At 34.5% G+C, this 19,085-nt stretch overlaps 2 protein-coding genes and 1 pseudogene across 3 annotated transcripts in view; 2 read left to right on the top strand and 1 right to left on the bottom strand.

Moving 5' to 3' along the window:
* Nucleotides 1-19,085, top strand: part of LOC110255239 (olfactory receptor 6C1-like) — a 371,689-nt gene that overhangs the window by 337,300 nt on the left and 15,304 nt on the right. The gene's annotated exons all lie outside the window — the stretch shown is intronic.
* On the bottom strand, nucleotides 157-1,167 carry LOC146403220 (olfactory receptor 6C6-like; annotated as a pseudogene).
* On the top strand, nucleotides 8,008-13,168 carry LOC146403219 (olfactory receptor 6C6-like). The gene has a single exon (XM_084955916.1). The coding sequence runs from the start codon at nucleotides 9,160-9,162 to the stop codon at nucleotides 10,093-10,095; it is 936 nt and encodes a 311-aa protein (XP_084812042.1). The 5' UTR covers nucleotides 8,008-9,159; the 3' UTR covers nucleotides 10,096-13,168.

The following is a 19,085-nucleotide window of genomic DNA, read 5'->3' as shown; positions in this document are numbered from 1 at the left end:
TAAGTTATTGTAGCAGGGTGAAAAGGAGTCATTAGGAAAATTAAAATGTACATGGGGATCTGAGCTACAAGATTCTTCAAGAAAATCTCCTCCATGAAATAAGCAATGAGGCAGAAAAACATGTTCAGAAGAAATGCACAAAACATATGTTTTTGTTTGCTTTTATGGTGAGGTTACAATTTTTGGCCTTTCTATAATTGTTTTTTGGGAAAACACACCATCTTTTGCAACATATCCCAGAAGACTTCTTTCACCTGCTGGTTCCTTAGGGTGTAAATGAAGGGATTTAGTAAAGGGGCAACAGAAGTGTACAGCAAAGCTACACCTTTGGATACAATTACACTTTCTCTTGCAGAGGGTTTCATATACATAAAGATACAACTACCATATGTCAGGGAGACAGCAATCATGTGGGAAGTACAGGTGGAAAAATCTTTGGTCCTTTGCTGTGTGGAAGGGAATTTCAGAATGGTCTTGATGATGTAAATGTAAGAAAGAATCACTAATATCAATGTGACCACAAGTGTCACCACAGCTAAGATAAAAGACATCAGTTCTAGGACTCGAGTATCTGTGCAGGAGATTTGTAGGATAGGAGAAGTTTCGCACATAAAGCGGTCAATTACTCTGGAAGCACAGAAGTCCAGCCTGAGTCCCATCACCAATGGGGGGAATATAATTAAGAATCCAGTTACCCAAGAGCTGAAGACAAGCTGATAGCACACTTTGCTGTTCATGAGGATGGGGTAATGCAACGGTTTGCAGATGGCAACATAGTGGTCATAGGACATGGCAGCCAGAAGGTAAAACTATGTAACTCCCAGTAAAAGAGTAAAAAACAATTGAGCTGCACAATTATTATATGAAATGGTTTTTTCTTTAGTCACAATGGTGACCAGGAATCTGGGAATACATACTGTTGTGAATATGATTTCCAAAAATGAGAAATTACGAAGAAAGAAATACATTGGTGTCTTGAGGCGAGGATCCAGCAGGGTGAGGAGAATAATGATTACGTTTCCCATGAGGCTCAATGTGTAATTGACAAATAGAAACAGGAAAATCACAATTTGTAATTGTGGGTCATTTGTCGAACCTAGGAGAATGAACTCTATTTCCATTGATTGGTTCTTCATTACTCTTTTGTGAATCTTATCATAGGAAAAGAAGACTAAAAGTTGAACATGAAACATATATATGAATAGAATATAACAATATAAATTAACATATTTTAACCTATATATGTATAAATATATAAGAACCTAAGTATATATATATATATATTTGCATAAATACACATAAATTAACCTAAGTGGATTCACATATATATGTTAACTAAATCTATATTTTAACTATACACTTATGTAAATATATATCTCTGGGCAAAAGTTTCTCCCCAATCTGAAATTGCCAATGATGCATAATTACGGTTACAATCAATTCTAAATTCTTTCCCATCTGTTAGTTCTCTTCATTACAATATTCTAATATTCTTCACAAGTTTTCCCCTGGAACTTGAGTGTTTTTGATTAATATGCATTTCTGACCATCCCTCCCAGGTGGACTCCACTCTACATGTATTGTTTAAATAAAAGAATATCAGTTATTTTATATGCATATTCCTATCATTTTTATTTTACCTGTGCAGTGAATTAAGTCTTCGTAGAATAAGTATTAGAATGATTTTAAAAAACCAGGATTGGAGTTCACCCGTGGCTCATCAGGTTAAGGATCTGGCATTGTCACTGCAGTGGACAGCATGGCTGCTATGGTTTGGGTTTAATTCCTGGCCCAGGAACTTCCACATGCTGCAGGCACAGCTAAAAACCAAACCAAACCAAAAAAAAAAAAAAAAAAAAAACCCAAAATACAATACAATAGACTAAGAATTCTCTTATAATTCATTTGATGGTCAATGACTAAAGGAGTATTTATTTCCATTAATTAAAATATCTACCTAAAATATGGAGTTCCCATCATGGCTCAGTGGTTAACAAACCTGACTAGCATCTATGAGGACACGGCTTCGATCCCTGGCCTCACTCATTGAGTTAAGGATCAGGCATTGCCTTGAACTGTGGTATAGGTCACAGATACTGTTCAGATCGAGCATTGCTGTGGCTCTGGCGTAGTCCTGTGCCTACAGTTCCTATGGGACCCCTAGCCTGGGAACCTCCATATGCCGTGGGTGCGGCTCTAAAAAAAAAAAAAAAGACAAAAAATTTCTACTTAGAAAAGTTTTGAAATCTTCTTTGCACTGCGATTACAGCATTATTACTATCAATTTTCTTAATTGGATTTGCTCTCCTCAAATGGATAGTTGTTTCCCAGTATATGTGACAAATAAAGTAAAGCATTACAAAACTGAATATTTTAAGGAAAAATATTGTGTCATTTTACTGCAGTTAATCTTTTGAGATGTATTGCTATATGTGTCTACATAATTTGGGACACTATTTTTCTTACATCTTCCATATTCTTTTTGAAACTATTGAATACCTCTGAAACTGTAATACTCCCTACTTTTCTACATATAAGATTCTATTTACTTCCATGTTGTACTAACCCCCTTTATGTTAAAACATGTTAGTCTGTTTCTTTATATACATTAAAAGTAGTGAATTACTAAACCATTCTTTGTTAAATGCATCTTGTTACACTTGTATTATTAATGTTACTCTCTTGTCTACTTAATTTTTATCTTTTTGAAAAAGAAATTAAACTAAGTCTTCAATGCTTCATGTGATTTTCCAAAGCAGATATTAGTGAATAGCTTTAGTGTTTTTAATGGCAAGTAAAGATATGTGTTCTTAAGCTACTAAGTGGCCACAAGCATTTATTGTAAAACATCTATATATCCTTGCAATCAAACTCTGATCTTTGCCCTTTATCTGATTTGAAGAGGTGTGTTTATGATTTAGTCATACAATTTCTCTTGTCATGTGGGTCTAACAAACTGTTCTAGAATTACATTATCTCAGATTTTAAAGAAGAATTGCCAGTATTTTCTTCACAGTACTTTATCCAGGACCATAGTTAATTCATAAAGAGAATCAAAGGAAGTGAAAATTAGATATTACCATGTGTACATAAAATAGATTACAACTCCTGTTAATACACAAACCACAAGAAGATGCTATCATTATAAAAATTTTAAACATAAAATTCCATAATCAAATTTAATTTCCTGAATTTGACTGACTGTGCATTTGACTTAATTTCAGATTCTGAACTTGTTAAAATTATAGTTGACTTACCTTCTTGGATCTCTTGTATCTTTTGTTTCCCTATGTGTGCATGGAACAGCCATATGCTAACAACAAATTTTGACATTACTTTCTTTTACAATCATATTTTACTATCTAACCTGGATGTTTATTATCAGTGATTTTTCACACAATGTGTACATATCATGTGTTAGTAAATATTTTTCTACATTCCTTCATATCCATACTTTGCGCTCAGAAATCAGGTGCCAATAACTATAGTAGACTTCCATCTTCTAGTCTAAATAAACTGTATTTTGTGAAATTTTGTTCCTACAATTGCTGTCATTGCAAACCTCAAAATAGTTATTTTTCAAAGTAAATTGAAATAATATAAAATAGAAGGAGAGCACTGAAAACAATCCCGGGGCATTATATAATGAGAGATAAGCCACTGTTCCAAGAAAGAGATTCCACATTGCCATCTGGGTGCTTATAAAAATGCTGTGTTTTTATCATTTTTTACTTACTACATTCCCAAGGGAGCTATTGAAATAAAACATAAGAAAAAAAAATCTCTTCTCTGGGGATCAGAGTTCTAAAAGAATTATTGCCAATGAAAAAACACCATTGTAATCTACTTTAAACAAAAGCTAAAGTAAAAGTATCCCAGAGCAGTGTCTTAAGCGGTTTAGAAAAATCAAAGTAATGTGACCTCATCATAAGGTCACTGGTCTGGGGCAACATTCAAAAATCCCAAGCCAGTTTTCAGCAACGCAAGACACTGCCATGCTTCCAATTAGCAGTAGAAGCAATTTTAGACTTTACTGTAAACTGTTTTACATTTGGGCATGTAGTGATGTATATACATTATTCATACTTCATAATTAAGAATAATTTTTAATAGATTTCTGAGATGAGGCTTGGGGTAGATTTTGATGAAATTATTTTTGATCCCTCAAGTGAACTCAATTTATCTATGAAATGCATTTTATGTTAATCCTTATTCCTGGAGACAGTCCAAAGTTTATCAGCTGGTGAATGGCACAGGGAATTGTGGTATACACACACAAAGGAGCACAGTATACACACACAAAGGAGCACAGTATACACACACAAACGAGTAAAGTATACACACACAAAGGAGTACACTAATGATATATATATATAAAAACAACTGAATATTAGAAATGTTATGCTATGTAAAAGAAGCCAGATACAATATTATACATACTTGGAATCCATTTCTGTAATTCTAGAAAACACTGAACTATTGTGACAGAAATATGATCAGTGGTTTTAGAGGCTAAGGATGTTGAGAAGCGATCGACTACTGAAGTGTCTTGAGAGGACTTTTTAGAGTGGTGGAAACACTTTATATGTTGATTGTAGTAATGGTTGCATGACACTGTATATGTTTGTCAAAGATCACTAAATAATACCCCCAAAGGTCAATTTTTGTAGTTAAGTTCTGTCTCAATAATCTGTACACAACTCACTTCATTTTTTAGGCTATGGGTAAGATTACATGGATCTGTATTGTCCAGTCTGATAACCCCTAGCCACCTGCAGGTATATACATTTAAACTTAAAATAATGAATATTAAATTCATACTGGCCATATTTCAAGTGCTTAAAGCTGTAGGTGGCTAGTGGCTATCATATGGGACAACAGTGACTTAGATCATTGATATTTAGCTTTTGCCTTTTCTTTTTTTTTTTTTTTTTTGTCTTTTCTAGGGCTGCTCCTGCAGCATATGGAGATTCACAGGCTAGGGGTTGAATTGGAGCTGTAGCCACCCAGCCTACTCCAGAGCCACAGCAACACAGGATCTGAGCCGCATCTGCGACCTACACCACAGCTCATGGCAATGCCGGATCATCAACCCACTGAGCAAGGCCAGGGATCGAACCTGCAACCTCATAGTTCCTAGTCGGATTCGTTAACCACTGCGCCACGATGGGAACTCCTGCTTTTGTCTTTTCTAAGGCATACATTTAATTATACCAATTTTCTGTGTCTTTAGGTAGTTCAAAACTTCGATATGCTACATTTCATTTTTGAGTAGTTCACAATTTTCTCCATCTTCTTTCTGATTCCTCTTGTGACTAATCGACTATGTAGAAGTATATTACTTAATTTCCAAATATTTGGTGACTTTCTAGTCCTTTAGTAGCAGTCCATCAGAGTACAGATCCCTGGTATTTGAAGAACACAGTCTTTTTGCCTATCTTGACTCCTGCAAGCTGGGTGCAAACTGCTCCAAGAACATGTGCATTGCTGTGAGCCATGGGGTTGAAGGGTTCAGGGCGGTTTCCTGTTAGTGGGCTAGGAACTGGAATTACAGAAATTAACAGAAATTCATCACCTCAGCCTTCTACTGAAAGTTTCCAGCTTGCATAGACTCTAGAGTTCCAAACTGACTACATAAGACAGATTCTGCCAAGACAGGGAAAGAGAAGCTCATATATGGCTTCAATGTTAATTGGAGCGATAACAAGATAGGGAAGAATAACCAGGCCAGAAAACAGGGAATCAAGATCCAGGAAAATTAATTTGCCTTTTGACTCTCATTTTCCCTGTGGGAATCACTGACTCCTAAGTGATGACTGAGAAATGGAGAAGAGTTCAGGTTTTTTGACTAGTGCCTGGCTCCAGAGATAGGGCACCTCAGAGGGACTGGGTGAACACCTCTAGTTTTAGATCAAGAAACTTCGGTAGACAAACTCTCACAGGTACTAGGTAGTTCAGCTTCAAATCGTCTCAACATGTGCATTTGGACTGAGGTTATCCTGGATTACTAAAGGCATGTGGTACCTGGCAAACTCAAAAGTTAAACATTTCTGGAGGAATGGCTGCACTTTTTTCAGTTGCACATCAAATAAATACAATGGAATAAGCTCTATGGTGCTGGATTAATGTACCAGTGCTTGTTCATGTTATTCAACATCTAGTGAGAGATTATAAAAACGAATATAAGTATGAATATATGTGTGTGTATCTGTGTATCTGTGTGTGTATATATATTGGTGTGTGTACATGGGACTCTGTTAATCTGTCCACTGTGAGGGCCTGGGAACATTGATTCTGTGTACGAATGAGTGCATAGAGCATCCATAGAACCTAGATCTTCCCTTCAAAATAATTTTCTTCACTAAACACAACTAAGACCCCTTCAAGAAATGGCTTATGCCAAGGTTGGTACAGAAAAGGTACAAGATGATATCACAGCAATTTCTGGTGCCAGAAAATAAAGAAGCCTTTAAAAATTGAGGGGGTATGATAAAAGGACAAAAAAAAATATCTTGAAGTGACTTATACTGGCCAACTCTGGGGCAATTGAGCATTAAAATAAGTAATAATAATAATGAGTAAAATTGGAAGACATAAATGTGTAAAGATGTAAATTATCTATAAACTTGAAGTTTTTCAATGGTTGAGCTATTTATGTAGTATTTAACGTACCTACACAAAATAGTTACTATTTTTATTTATTTTTTATTTTTTTGGTTTTTAGAGCTATGCCCTGGTATATGGAAGTTTCCATGCTAGGGGTTGAATTGGAGCTATAGCTGCTGGAGCTCACAGCAACACCAGACCCCCAACCCACCGAGAAAAGCCAGGCATTGAACCTCCATCATCATGGATTCTAGTCAGGTTCATTTCCACTGCACCATGACAGGAGCTCAAAGAGGTCCTAATTTTAAAGGTAGAAGAGTAGCTCTATGGTGGACAGTCTTATAAATAGCTATATTAATCAAGAAATAAAGTCTCATCATCATAAATAATGGGAACATTATGAAATAGCACAATATCTGATAGGATCCAATGAGAAGGTATCATCGCTTCTATGACATTTCTGCCAAAGGTTCATAAATTGAATAGAGTCATGCAGAAACTTTAGACAAAAACTGAAGGATATAATATATAATTACTGGGAAATGATTTCCAAACAACATTCTTGAAAGTTAACAGAAGACTAGGAAACTATTCCAAATAAAAGGATACTAAAATATAAAAATTAGACAAAACATGCAGTTCTAAATTAAACTATATTCTTTTTTTCTATAAAGGGAAAATTTTCTACATTTGGATAAGATTGGAGGATTTGGTGTTAATAACATATCATAATTAACATCTTGACAATAATGTTTTTATTGCGCTTAGCTAGTAGAATATTCTTTTTTTATAAATACACATAAGTATATGGAATGGCAGATGGAGCAACAAGTGGCTTAGGAATAAAAGATCCTTGTTATGTATTTTTCTTTATGTGTTATATTGTTTCAAAATAAAAGTAAATAAGAGTCATAATCCAGTTAATGAAATTCCAAGTTATTGCCTAATGGAAACAAGAGAGGGGTTTCCGTTTTAGGTAAACTTTCTCACCAGTAGAACTCATCACTTTGTCCCATGGCAGAGGAATATCTGAAATTCTTGTTGGCATTAAATGTTTTAAATATGTCAAGTTTAAATCATTTCTTGTTCTCTTTTGAGAGAATATCCCATCAGTTTTGTAGTTAAAGCATTTCACAGGGTTTTTCTGCTTGATTTTTCTTTAATTCTTTGCTTTCTGTTTCTTCTTTTTCCTTTCTTTACTTTTTTCTTTCTTTTTTTAAACTTAATTGGTATGTCCTTTCTGAAAGCAGTCTCCAGAGGGCATTTCTTTTGCTTTCCTCTTTTAATTTCAATTAATCCCCTGTGCCTCTAATGGGCAAAATGATAAAACTGCAGCTTTTGTTAGTGTACAATTTGAAGCAACAGTTGGTTGTGGCAAATTTTACGTTCCTTTCATTGGGGGATTTCCTAAAACATCTTTTCATTTAGAGTACAACATTTTCAATTAGAATTTTTATGAAATATTTTTTCTGTTTTTAAAAAAATAGAAAATGAACCTTCTCTGACATAAAAGAATATTCTAATTAAATTATCTGTACTATCTACATCATGATTTTTATGTATGTGATTAAAAGTGAAAGATTTTAGCATGTGAACATAATTTCCAGATTGTATCTCTTCTTTGAATCCTTCTCCAGAAAAGCACTGTAATTAAATTTACTCTTCAAACAACTGAATAGTTTATAATAAGAGTGAGAATATTTATCATTTGTTTTTGGTACTTATTCCTATCATAGTCCCATAGGAGGAATTATATTAATATAACCTGGAAGTGGTAAGTCACATATAATTTAGTATATATATATGTCTAAGTCAAAAAAAAAAAAAGCCATTCTGTAAATACAAGTTAGGTAATTTTCACTGACACTTGAATTGTCATATTTTCTTCATTTTTATACAGATGCAATATTCAGTTCTTCCTGAGAACATTCAGGTGATTATGAGAAAATTGATATATTTAAAACCAAAGAAAAAACAATTTTAGGAAAAGAGATAAAGGAAAAATGGAAAAATATAACATTGGGAGAAAATAGTTAATGGCATATATTAGAATATTTCCATGACAGAGGAAATATGTAACTATTATTATTTTTATGTGTTCCATATCTTTAATAAGTGTTTTAATGAGCTATGAGTTTTTAAATACTGAAAATTGACACTGGTATAACTGTCAAGATGTTATAAGAAATTTTTTAGTACTTTATGAAATATACATAGAAAATCATTTCTAGTAATACTTATGTTCTGTGTAGAACATTTAAATAGAATTCAAATCATTGGGAAATTATCAACTAAAATTTAAATTATCTTTCAGGTTGAAATGGAGAGAAAGAAAGAATTTAGTGTAGTTATAAAGGAGCAGCAAGTTTGAGGATGTTTATGGTAACAAATGATATAATTTTAGGTATCCTTTGTCTTGTGAAATTGTATCAAACTTTTAAGCTTATTTACATTTCTGAATTATTTTTCTGTGTCTACAGTTCTTAAGATGTCTTGTTACATCAGCTTTTGAAGCTGTTTCCGTCTATCTATTTAATAGGTCTCAAATCTGAAATGAAGAACCAGTCAGGAGAACTAAAGTTCATTCTGCTGGGATTGACTGATGACCCACAATTGCAAATTGTGATTTTTATATTTCTCTTTCTAAACTATATGTTGAGTGTGATGGGGAACCTATCCATCATCCTTCTTATCTTGCTGGATCCCCGCCTCAAGACTCCCATGTATTTTTTCCTCCAAAACTTTTCCTTCTTGGAAGTTTCATTAACCACAGTCTGCATTCCCAGATTCTTGATAACCATTGTGACTAAAAACAAAATAATTTCCTACAATGGTTGTGCATCTCAGTTATTCTTTTTCCTCGTATTAGGTGTTACAGAATTTTACCTGCTAGCTGCCATGTCTTTTGATCGTTATGTAGCAATCTGCAAACCCCTACATTACCCAATCATTATGAGCAAAAAAGTGTGCTACCAACTTGTGCTCAGTTCATGGGCAGCTGGCTTTCTGCTTACCTTTCCACCAGTGGTCTTGGGACTGAAACTGGAATTCTGTGCTTCCAAAGTAATTGATCACTTCATATGTGACACTTCCCCTGTGCTGCAGATTTCTTGCACAGACACTCACCTCCTAGAATTGATTTCATTTGTGTCAGCTGTTGTAACTCTGGGGGTTACATTGTTGTTAGTGACTCTTTCCTACACATATATTATCAAGACCATTCTAAACATCCCCTCTGCCCAGAAAAGGTCAAAGGCTTTCTCCACTTGCTCTTCTCACATGATTGTAGTCTCCCTTACTTATGGCAGCTGTATCTTTATTTACGTGAAGCCATCAGCAAAGGAAAGGGTGACTTTATCCAAAGGAGTAGCAGTTATCTATACCTCAGTTGCCCCTTTATTAAACCCCTTCATTTACACTCTAAGGAACCAGCAAGTGAAACAGGCCTTCAAGGATACACTCCAAAAGGTTGTTTATTTCAATAAATGAGGGAAAAATTAAGTTTAAAATATTGGAGAAAAAAACAAAATTGTTATTCATTTTAAAGTATCCTTAAATCTGTCCTTCAATTATTTAGCCTTCTCAAAACATTTTAACTAAGCCTTTTAATACAATGCCCTTTTTCTTCCTAATACTGTTTATTATTATCATTATTTTCTATGTTACAAAAGAGTCCTTTATTCACGTTATCAACACAAATGTTAAATTTTATCTATAAAACATAGTACTGACCTAAATAAGATGATAGTAATTACATATTAATCATAAGAACATTTTATAGACATATGTATAATACCATGTACTACGACTGGGATCTGAAAAGTACTTCAAATGTAACTTGCTGGTATCATAAGCCTGATAATTCAAAGTTTTATACTTTTGGCTAGTCATCCAAGGTTGAAATTTAGATGTATATGTGAGTTTGATCAAGTCTCTCAAATTCTTTGTTGCTCAATCTGTTCAGTTGTGAAATACATGTAATAATGATAACTCTACTTTTATAAAGTTCATTTGAGAATGAAATGAGACACCATATAAAGTAATTCAAGATCTGCCTCTGGTCTAGACTGTACCCTTAATAAGTATTAGCTGCCCTTGGGTGAAGATGTTGCTTCATTGAGATAATATTCAGCCAAGGAAGAAAAAAAAAGGCAGCCTACAAATTGTAAGACACTTGTATGTCCAAAACTGTACCAGATCCCTACTTGGTAAGTTTAAAGTCCTGAATATGTGGAATGAATAAGAATCACCCACCAGCTTAGCATATTTAAATGCAAAGTCCATATTCTCATCCCTAAAATATGTTTTTGACTTAACTGGAACACAGAATAGGAATACAGTCTACTAGGTGATTCTGAGGCTGATGATTCAAAGGACAGTGTACTTTTAAAATCTAAGAACCTATGTAATCAGGTATTTCTTTTAGAAAGATTCCTCTGTTGACTGTATTAAGGATAGGTTTTTCAGATGTTGGAGTCAGGAAGACAAGAGCTAATGTTTTAAACTACAGGAGTTATTTGTGAGTTAAAATGCAATAATGGCCCATGAATCCAAAGCTCACTGTGATACCTCTGGAGATATTTAGAGGAACAAGCTGAAGGAAGCTGTTAAACCTTTGGATCTCTGGAATAAATTAAAGGCGATTTTAAAAAATGAGTTGAGTTTTCTTGGGATTTTCCCTCTGCTCACTCCTGCACATACTTATATGTTTAATGCCTTTTAAGAAGGAAGTATTATTGATATACTGTCAGATAAAAAGAAGCCTTCAAAAAAAATCCCCCAAATATAAAGATGTCTATCCTGCATGTAATATTCCATCAGGGAAAAATAAGTGAAAAAAATCACTAAGGTAATTTTTTGATAGTATATCTATTGTCCACGAGTCCCTGGTAGAAAAAATTTAAGCTGCATGTTGTATTTTGGATCATTCTACTGTTTTTAAGCCAGCATTGTTATCAATCTGCTTTTCTATGTTGAAAATAAGGGAGTGAGTCCACGTTACTATATTCAAGGTTTTGAAATCTTCATCAACCTAGAGTTTACTTTCCAATAAGTTCTTAATAAAACACTAAACCCTTATTAGATACTTGATTTGTAAATATTTTTTGGCTTCTTTGGCTTGTGTTTTCACTTTCTTCATTGTGTCCTTTGATCACTACAGCTTTGATTTTAAGTCAAATTAGGCCATTTTTTCTTTTGTGGTTTGTGCTTTTGGTGTCATCTTTAAGAAAACATTGCCTGATCAAAGTTACAGGGAGTTATGAACCACAGTTTCCTCTATGAGATTTATCATTTTAGTGCCCATATTTAGGTCTTTCTTTTCTGAGTTGATTTTTGATATGCTGTGAGACAGTGATAAAATTTTTCTTTTGCATGTAGGTATCCAGTTATAACCTTGGTACCTTTGTTAAAAATCAGTTGATCATTAATGTCTACTATAGCGCTCTTTGTTCTGTTCCCTTGATCTGTAGGTCAACTGTTAACGCCAGTATCACCCTCTCTTGATTACTGTAGCTTTATAGTAAGTTTTCGAATTGGAAAATACTACTCCTGCAACTTTGTTCCTCTTTTTCAGCATTTTGGCTATTCTGGGTCCTTTTCAATTCCCTTGCAATTCCATATGTATTTTAGGATTAGCTTGCCATTTATGTGAAAAGAGTGGTTGAAATTTTCATAAGCCTTACACTGAATCTATAGATCAGCTTGGGAAGTATTGCCATCTGAATTAACAATATTGTCTACAATCCATGAAAACCAAATGTTATTTTCTTTGTATAATATTTGCACTTATTTTGTTCAATATGTATAAAATAACTCCTCTCACTGAACCATTAAAAGACCAAAAATTCAACAAATATAAGCAAAAGACTTGACTAGACATTTCTCCAAAGGTATACAAATGAGAAAAAGCAGATGAAAAGATGCCCAAGATTAGTACAGTGGTGAGCAGTCATAGAGAAATACCACTCCACAGCCACCAGGATACATAGATACATAAATGTAATTAGTGTTATTTATGATGCTCAGAAAGTGGAACCCTCACACATTGTTGCTACAAATGTAAAATGGTGCTGCTATTTGTGAAATGTTTTGCACTTTCCTTAAAAAGTTAACTGCTGAGTTACCATATGATTCAGAAATTCAAACAACATTATGCCCTTAAATCTGATAGCTTATGAGTTCCCATTGTGGCTCAGCAGGTTAAGAACCTGACTAGTATCCATGAGGCTGCAAGTTCAATCCCTTAACCCTCAGCGGGTTAAGGATCTGGCATTGCTGCAAGCTATGGTGTAGGTAGCAGATGAGGCTTGGATCTGGCATTGCTGTGGCTGTGGCATAGGCTAACAGCTGCAGCTCCACTTCATACCCTAGCCTGGAAACTTCCATATATCATAGATGCAGCCTTAAAAAAAGAAAAAAGAAAAGAAAAAAAAATCTGATAGTTTACATGAAATTGGCCAATTCCTGAAAAACACAAACCCTAAAACTCACTGAAGTCGGCATGAATATATCGCCATTTCTATTTCAGAGTGTGACTGTGTAATTAAAACTCTTCCCAAAATACGAAAACTTTAACTTTTTTTTCTTCTTTTAAGGCTGCACTTGCAGAATATGGGAATTTCTGGGCTAGGGGTTGAATCAGTACTGCTGGCCTATGCCAAAGTCACCGGAATGCAGGATCCCAGCCACAGCTTGTGACAAGGCCAGACCCTTAACCCACTAAGTAAGTCCAGGGACTGAACCTGCATCCTCATGGATACTAGTTGGGTTCTCAACCACTGAGCCACAATGGGAACTCCACCAACTCTTTTTTAATATTACCCTAATGTGAAACCAGGAAACTTAATTATAAGAAGAGGAAACTACTACAGCTCAATCAATGTCTCCCATGACCACTGATACAAAAATTCTTAACAAAATTGATTAGTCATTTATATATATATATATGTGTGTGTGGATATAGATAATAAATACATCACAATAATTTTTAATTGTATACCTCTTCTTGGCTTTAGATATATAAAGGTGAAGTGAACAAAGCCCATTGTTTTAATAAGTAGCTTTATAATAGAAACAGACAAATGTATAATTAATTACAACAAAGTGAGATAAGAGTACAAAGTTTTAGGAAGGCAGAGAAGAGACAGCACTTAATCCTGGCTTTGCAAACAGGAAAGATTTCAAAGATTACATGAGATTCAGATAAAACCTTAAGAAAAGTGTGTGTGTGTGTGTGTGTGTGTGTGTGTGTGTGTGTAAAAGAAAGAAAGAAAGAAAGAAAGAAAGAGAAAATGCCTAGCAGTTACAAGAAATGATGTGCCAGTTGATGAGCTCAGAGTAAAGTTCACACAGGCCTGGCTTTCAGAAAGATGATAGGCATCTTTCAGTAAGGTGCTATTTTAAGAATGACAGAAAGGGGGAAGTTCCCATATGGAGCTGTGGATTAAGGATCCAGCATTGCTGCAGCTGCACCACAGGCTGCCACTGTGGTGTGGGTTGATCTGTGGCCTGGGAACTTCCACTGCCATGGTTAGCACCCCCACCCCCAGAAAAAAAGACTAACAGAAAGGGAAATAACTGTCCAGAACAAGTATCTGAATTAATGAGAATGTTCTATAATCTGTGTTATTCAATACACTAGCCACTATATAGTTTTAATTAATTCATAAATTTAATTAAAAAATGACACATGCATCTTGAGACTTACATTGTGAAACTTATAATCTAGCAAGAATGACACCTTGGTAGCAATTAAAATTAATTATTACTGCAAAGAGGAAGCACTGCACATTACAGAAGCATAGAAGAGTTTGAGAAAATCAAAGATTCAAAGAAGGGTGCCATGAAGAGTAAAATTAAAGTAGAAGTGAATTGAAGGGCCAAAGAAACCACCTCCAGGAGGCAGAAGAATGTATATGACTGTGAATCTTCTGAAGGAGAAGAGAAATTGTCAGATTATTAAAACAAACAAACAACACAGTTATGTGCCAATGAAAAAGTGAAGATGGGTGGTATGAAGTGAGTCTGAATGGTAGGAGGGGGTCAAATCACACAAGGCTTGGCCCTGTTAAAATTAGACATTTTATGTTAAAGGCACTATGAAGACCTTTCTATTTCTGGAATATTAGAGGTATGATTTTCTCAGACCAAGGTGATATTTCAAAAGATGCAGTCACTTTTCCAGCTGAATTGTTACACATGCATGTTATTAATGAGATTTCTGGGCTAGAAACTTTACTAAAAGGGGATAACATGACATCAACCCTCTTAGTAAATCACTGTTCAAAGTCTTCCATTGGCTCCAGCCCACTGATGTTATAGGGCAGCTGGATATTCAACTGAAAAGCAAATAAAAGTATCCGTCATATCTCGTATAATAATAAATTCTGGATGTATTATAGATGAAAATGTAAAAAGCCAAGCAACAGAAGTGTTGAATATAAACAAATATGTACAGAATTTTTAAATATGTGGATGTCCCAAGAAGAACAGGTCACTAAGAATTCATGATAGACTGTATAATATTTTAGAGTTGAATCATACCATAAAAAAGTTAAAAAAGAAGGATAGGCTCTGAAAACATGTTGCAACAGGTAAGACATGCAGGGGTTTTAAAGCCTCAAGGAGATGGCTGCCAGAACACCCCAAGAGAAGCCAGTGACCATTTCAGAGCCAGCTCTCCTACCAAAGCCAGTGGGCACAGGCAGACTGCATAGGGACGCTCCCACACAAGGACATGGCTTCCAGACTAGGACAGGTAATTAACTATTTCACCTAATTTCGTAGAGGCAAAAAGGGAAAAATAAAATAAAAAGAGGTTGGTGCTATATGTTCCAAAGGAAAGATAAAACCCAAAAAAAGATTCTAATGAAATAGACATAAGTAATTTACATGATAAAAAGTTCAAAGCAATGGTAATTAAAAGGAAAAAAAAAAACACTTTACTGAACTTGGAAAAGAATAGAGGAACACAGAGAGAATTTCTTTCCTTTTTATTTTTTTTCATGGCTGCACCAACAGCATATGGAAGTTCCCAGGCCAGGGACTGAATGGAGCTGCAGTTGTGACCCACACCACATCTGCAGCAATGCCAGATCCTTTAACCCACTGGGCCAGGCCAGCGATACAACCTGTGCCTCAACAGCGACTTGAGCAGCTGTAGTCAGATTCGTAACCCTCTACGCAGTAGCAGGATCTCCCACAGTAAGAATTTCAACAAAGAACTAGATAAAAATAAGACTGAACCAGTCAGAGCTGGAGAATACAATAATAAATAAAGTATACACTAAAATGAATTAAAAGAGGATTAGGAGATACAAAAACACTCAAGCAACCTAAAAGAAAGAATACTGGAAATCAACCAATCAGAATAGAAAAAGAAAAAAAAATCCAATGAGAATCAATTGTACTAACATTCTCACTATGAAAGTTCCAGAAAGAAAAGAGAAAAGGGGCAGAAAATATACTTGAGGAAATTATGGCTGAAAACTTATCTAATCTAAAGAAGGAAATAGATATCCAGGTCCAGGAAGCAAAGAGAGTCCCAAACAAGATGAACCCAAAGAGACTCAAACCCAGACATGTATCTTCACTAAAATGGAAAAAGTTGCAGATAAAGAGCGAATTTTAAAAAGCAGTGAAAGAAAAAAAAAAAAGAACTTTGCAAGCCAGAAGGGAATGGCATGATATGCTTGAGATGTAAAGCACAACATGACCAATATAATGAGCAGTGCTGTTATGTTACACAGACATGTTAGGAGAGTAAATACAAAGTGTTCTCATCGCAAGGAAAAATATTTTTCTGCTTCTTTAATTTTGTATCTATATGAGATGGTGGTTGTTTAATAAATGTTTCCTGAAGTTTGTAAGTCAAATCATGTTGTACGCCTTAAACGTACACAGTGCTACACGCCCATTATACCTCAATACATCGGAAAGAAAAGAGTTTAATAGACAAAGTCAGAATTCTATACATTATTGACTGCTTTTTGAATAAACAATAGTATTTACACACTTTTACCTGTAAAAGGCATAACATACATCTCTATACTACTGTAGCATGGTCCTCATTATATACTGATAATTATTGATCTATTGATTGATGTTATAGATAAAATATATCCTCATTATATATTGACTGATGAAACAAAATGGAAAAATGTATACATATTTCCCTAAGAAGGGAAAATATTAATTTGCATATGCAATAGCTTATGTTTAAAAAATAAACAATGGACATATAAATCAAAGAACTTTTTAAAAAAAGAGTTCCATTTAGAAAAAGAAAGAAATAGGTTGGAAATAGCAGTGTTTGAAGACAGACTTTTAAAATTTTATGTAGTTTGACTATGTGATTTTGTAACTATATTGATTAGTTACAAATCCATTAAATATACAGAAAGATTCTCTGAAAAATAAAATTGACTAGAATAAATATAATTAAACGTGTATTTAGTTGGTGAGATAATCACACAAAGCGGTCTTATTCAAAGAAATCTTAAATATTGTAATTGTACTATACATCTAAGTGGGATTTAATCTGAGGGCATAGAATAGCTAAAAATACTTTAAATTGTCCCTAGGTAGGAATGATCTTGTGGGTGTAGTGCTGTCATTGTTATTCTAATTCCGTTGTCTGTGTAATGCCAGCAAATGAAGATTGATGTGATTTACAGTTTTGTCTAATTCTACTGATAACTAGGTTCTCATTATGAAAGGAAATACAAATGTATGAAAAAGAGGGTTTTGGAAAAGTCCAGTAATCCTAAATTGGAATGATGCATTTTAGGATGCACTCATGAATATTATAGCTTTTAAAAAAATACATATTTGCTGGCTCGATCCACTAAAAATACCTAGAAAGGGCAATCAATCTCACAGCAATGATCAGAAATAGTACCCAGATTCTTATCTTAACATTTCCTTACCAATGTAAAGAATACTCTTTGAGTCTGGAAAAACATGCCATTTATGACGGGAAGGAAGCTATCAAAGAGCAAAGGTATAATGTCCGAAACAGTGAGAAGCCAACCAAAGAGCTGGCTAAAGCGCTCTCAAGAAGCAGTGATGTCACTTACTAACGTGACCTAAATACAAATTTGTAAATCCATGTGTTCATAAAGATGAACAAAAAGACACCAGAGAACCAACTCTGAGTACTGAAAAAGAAATGAAGTAGACATCGTCTGGCCTTTTCTGCATAAACTGTAACAATGAATAAGCCACTGGTAAGTGGCAGACTACGAAAAGAGCCATTTGATAAGACAATAAAGTAGTGGCTCTAGACACTTACCGACAATCAATAATGCAAAAAAATCAATACGATAAAGGCAAAGGCCAAGATGAACAATAAGATGGAAATACTGGCATAGCAATTAAATATGGCTATTGATAATAACTAAAATAGTTAACCTAAGTAATAGCATCTTTTAAAAACTGTGAGCACAATGTGTGCATTATAATACTTATTAATTTAAATTAGGAAATAACCTTGCTTTTGAAGCCCCAACAATAACAAAGCCTCAGGATAAACAACAAAAAGTATACATGTAGAACATTTTTATGTACCAAGAAGCTGATTAAATATAAAGTACATTAAGGGTTCTACTTTTGTGATTTCACACTTATTTTGATTGCTCATGAAATAGTAAGTAATTGTGATTAATGGAAGTGATTGTTTGGAGAAGTCAACATTTAGGTCCTCTCTGGGACACAAAGATGTGTAACCATTCTCAAGGGAGATTCACTATAGAGGAGAGAGAGGTGGCTGCCAAGAGTGGCTTCCAGAAATCCCTCCTGGTCTATGATTTGGCAGAGATGTGGCCTGGACTTTGCTTTCTTCCCAGGAGATCAGTGCCTGACTCTCTTCTCATGTTAAAAATACCAAGACTCAAAAATGTGATCTATTAGTGTAATCAGAGCAATGTGAGATCTAAGAAACTACACTCATAATACCCAGTGTTGCCACATCCCTGGAAGTTCTTTCTTTAAATATTGTTTCTTAAACTTCTAGACCAACATGATTGAAGTGGATGATAGTATATTTCCACAATTTCATAAGGTTTCCGATATTCTACTTTCATTTCCTGAACTATTTCCTAAGAATCGTCATAAAATAGAGAAAAATTTAATCACGTTTGCTTAGTGTGACTTTTGCAGGTGTCTGGCAGAGAAGCAATGCTTTTGCATTCAATTATTCACAGCAGAAATACGGCTGTCTGAAATACGGAGAAGGTAGCTGTCATGATTTCAGCAAGCCAAATACACAGAATGTATATTCAGCAGAGCTGGAAATTAATTGAACAGGTTAGGATGGTGAGGAGAGGTTTTTCTATACATTTCTGGAATACACCATAGGATCAGTTGTCTCATGCAACAGATAAATGTGAGGCAGAACTACAAGGAAATAAAACATTTTTTATGAAAGTTTATTAGCTAAGAGAGAAGGATGTTTGAATGGAAAATGCACTGAGCTACAA

This window comes from Sus scrofa, chromosome 5 (genome assembly GCF_054392235.1).
Source record: "Sus scrofa isolate SSC_HxYL_T2T_F1_AM1 chromosome 5, Sscrofa_HxYL_maternal_Yorkshire_Landrace_v2.0, whole genome shotgun sequence".
NCBI classification, from domain to species: Eukaryota; Metazoa; Chordata; class Mammalia; order Artiodactyla; family Suidae; genus Sus; species Sus scrofa.
This window is presented reverse-complemented; position numbering and strand designations above follow the sequence as displayed.

What these genes read in the sequence shown, in the direction of transcription:
- LOC146403219 (XM_084955916.1), top strand. Translation starts at nt 9,160, where the DNA reads ATGAAGAACCAGTCAGGAGAACTAAAGTTCATTCTGCTGGGATTGACT.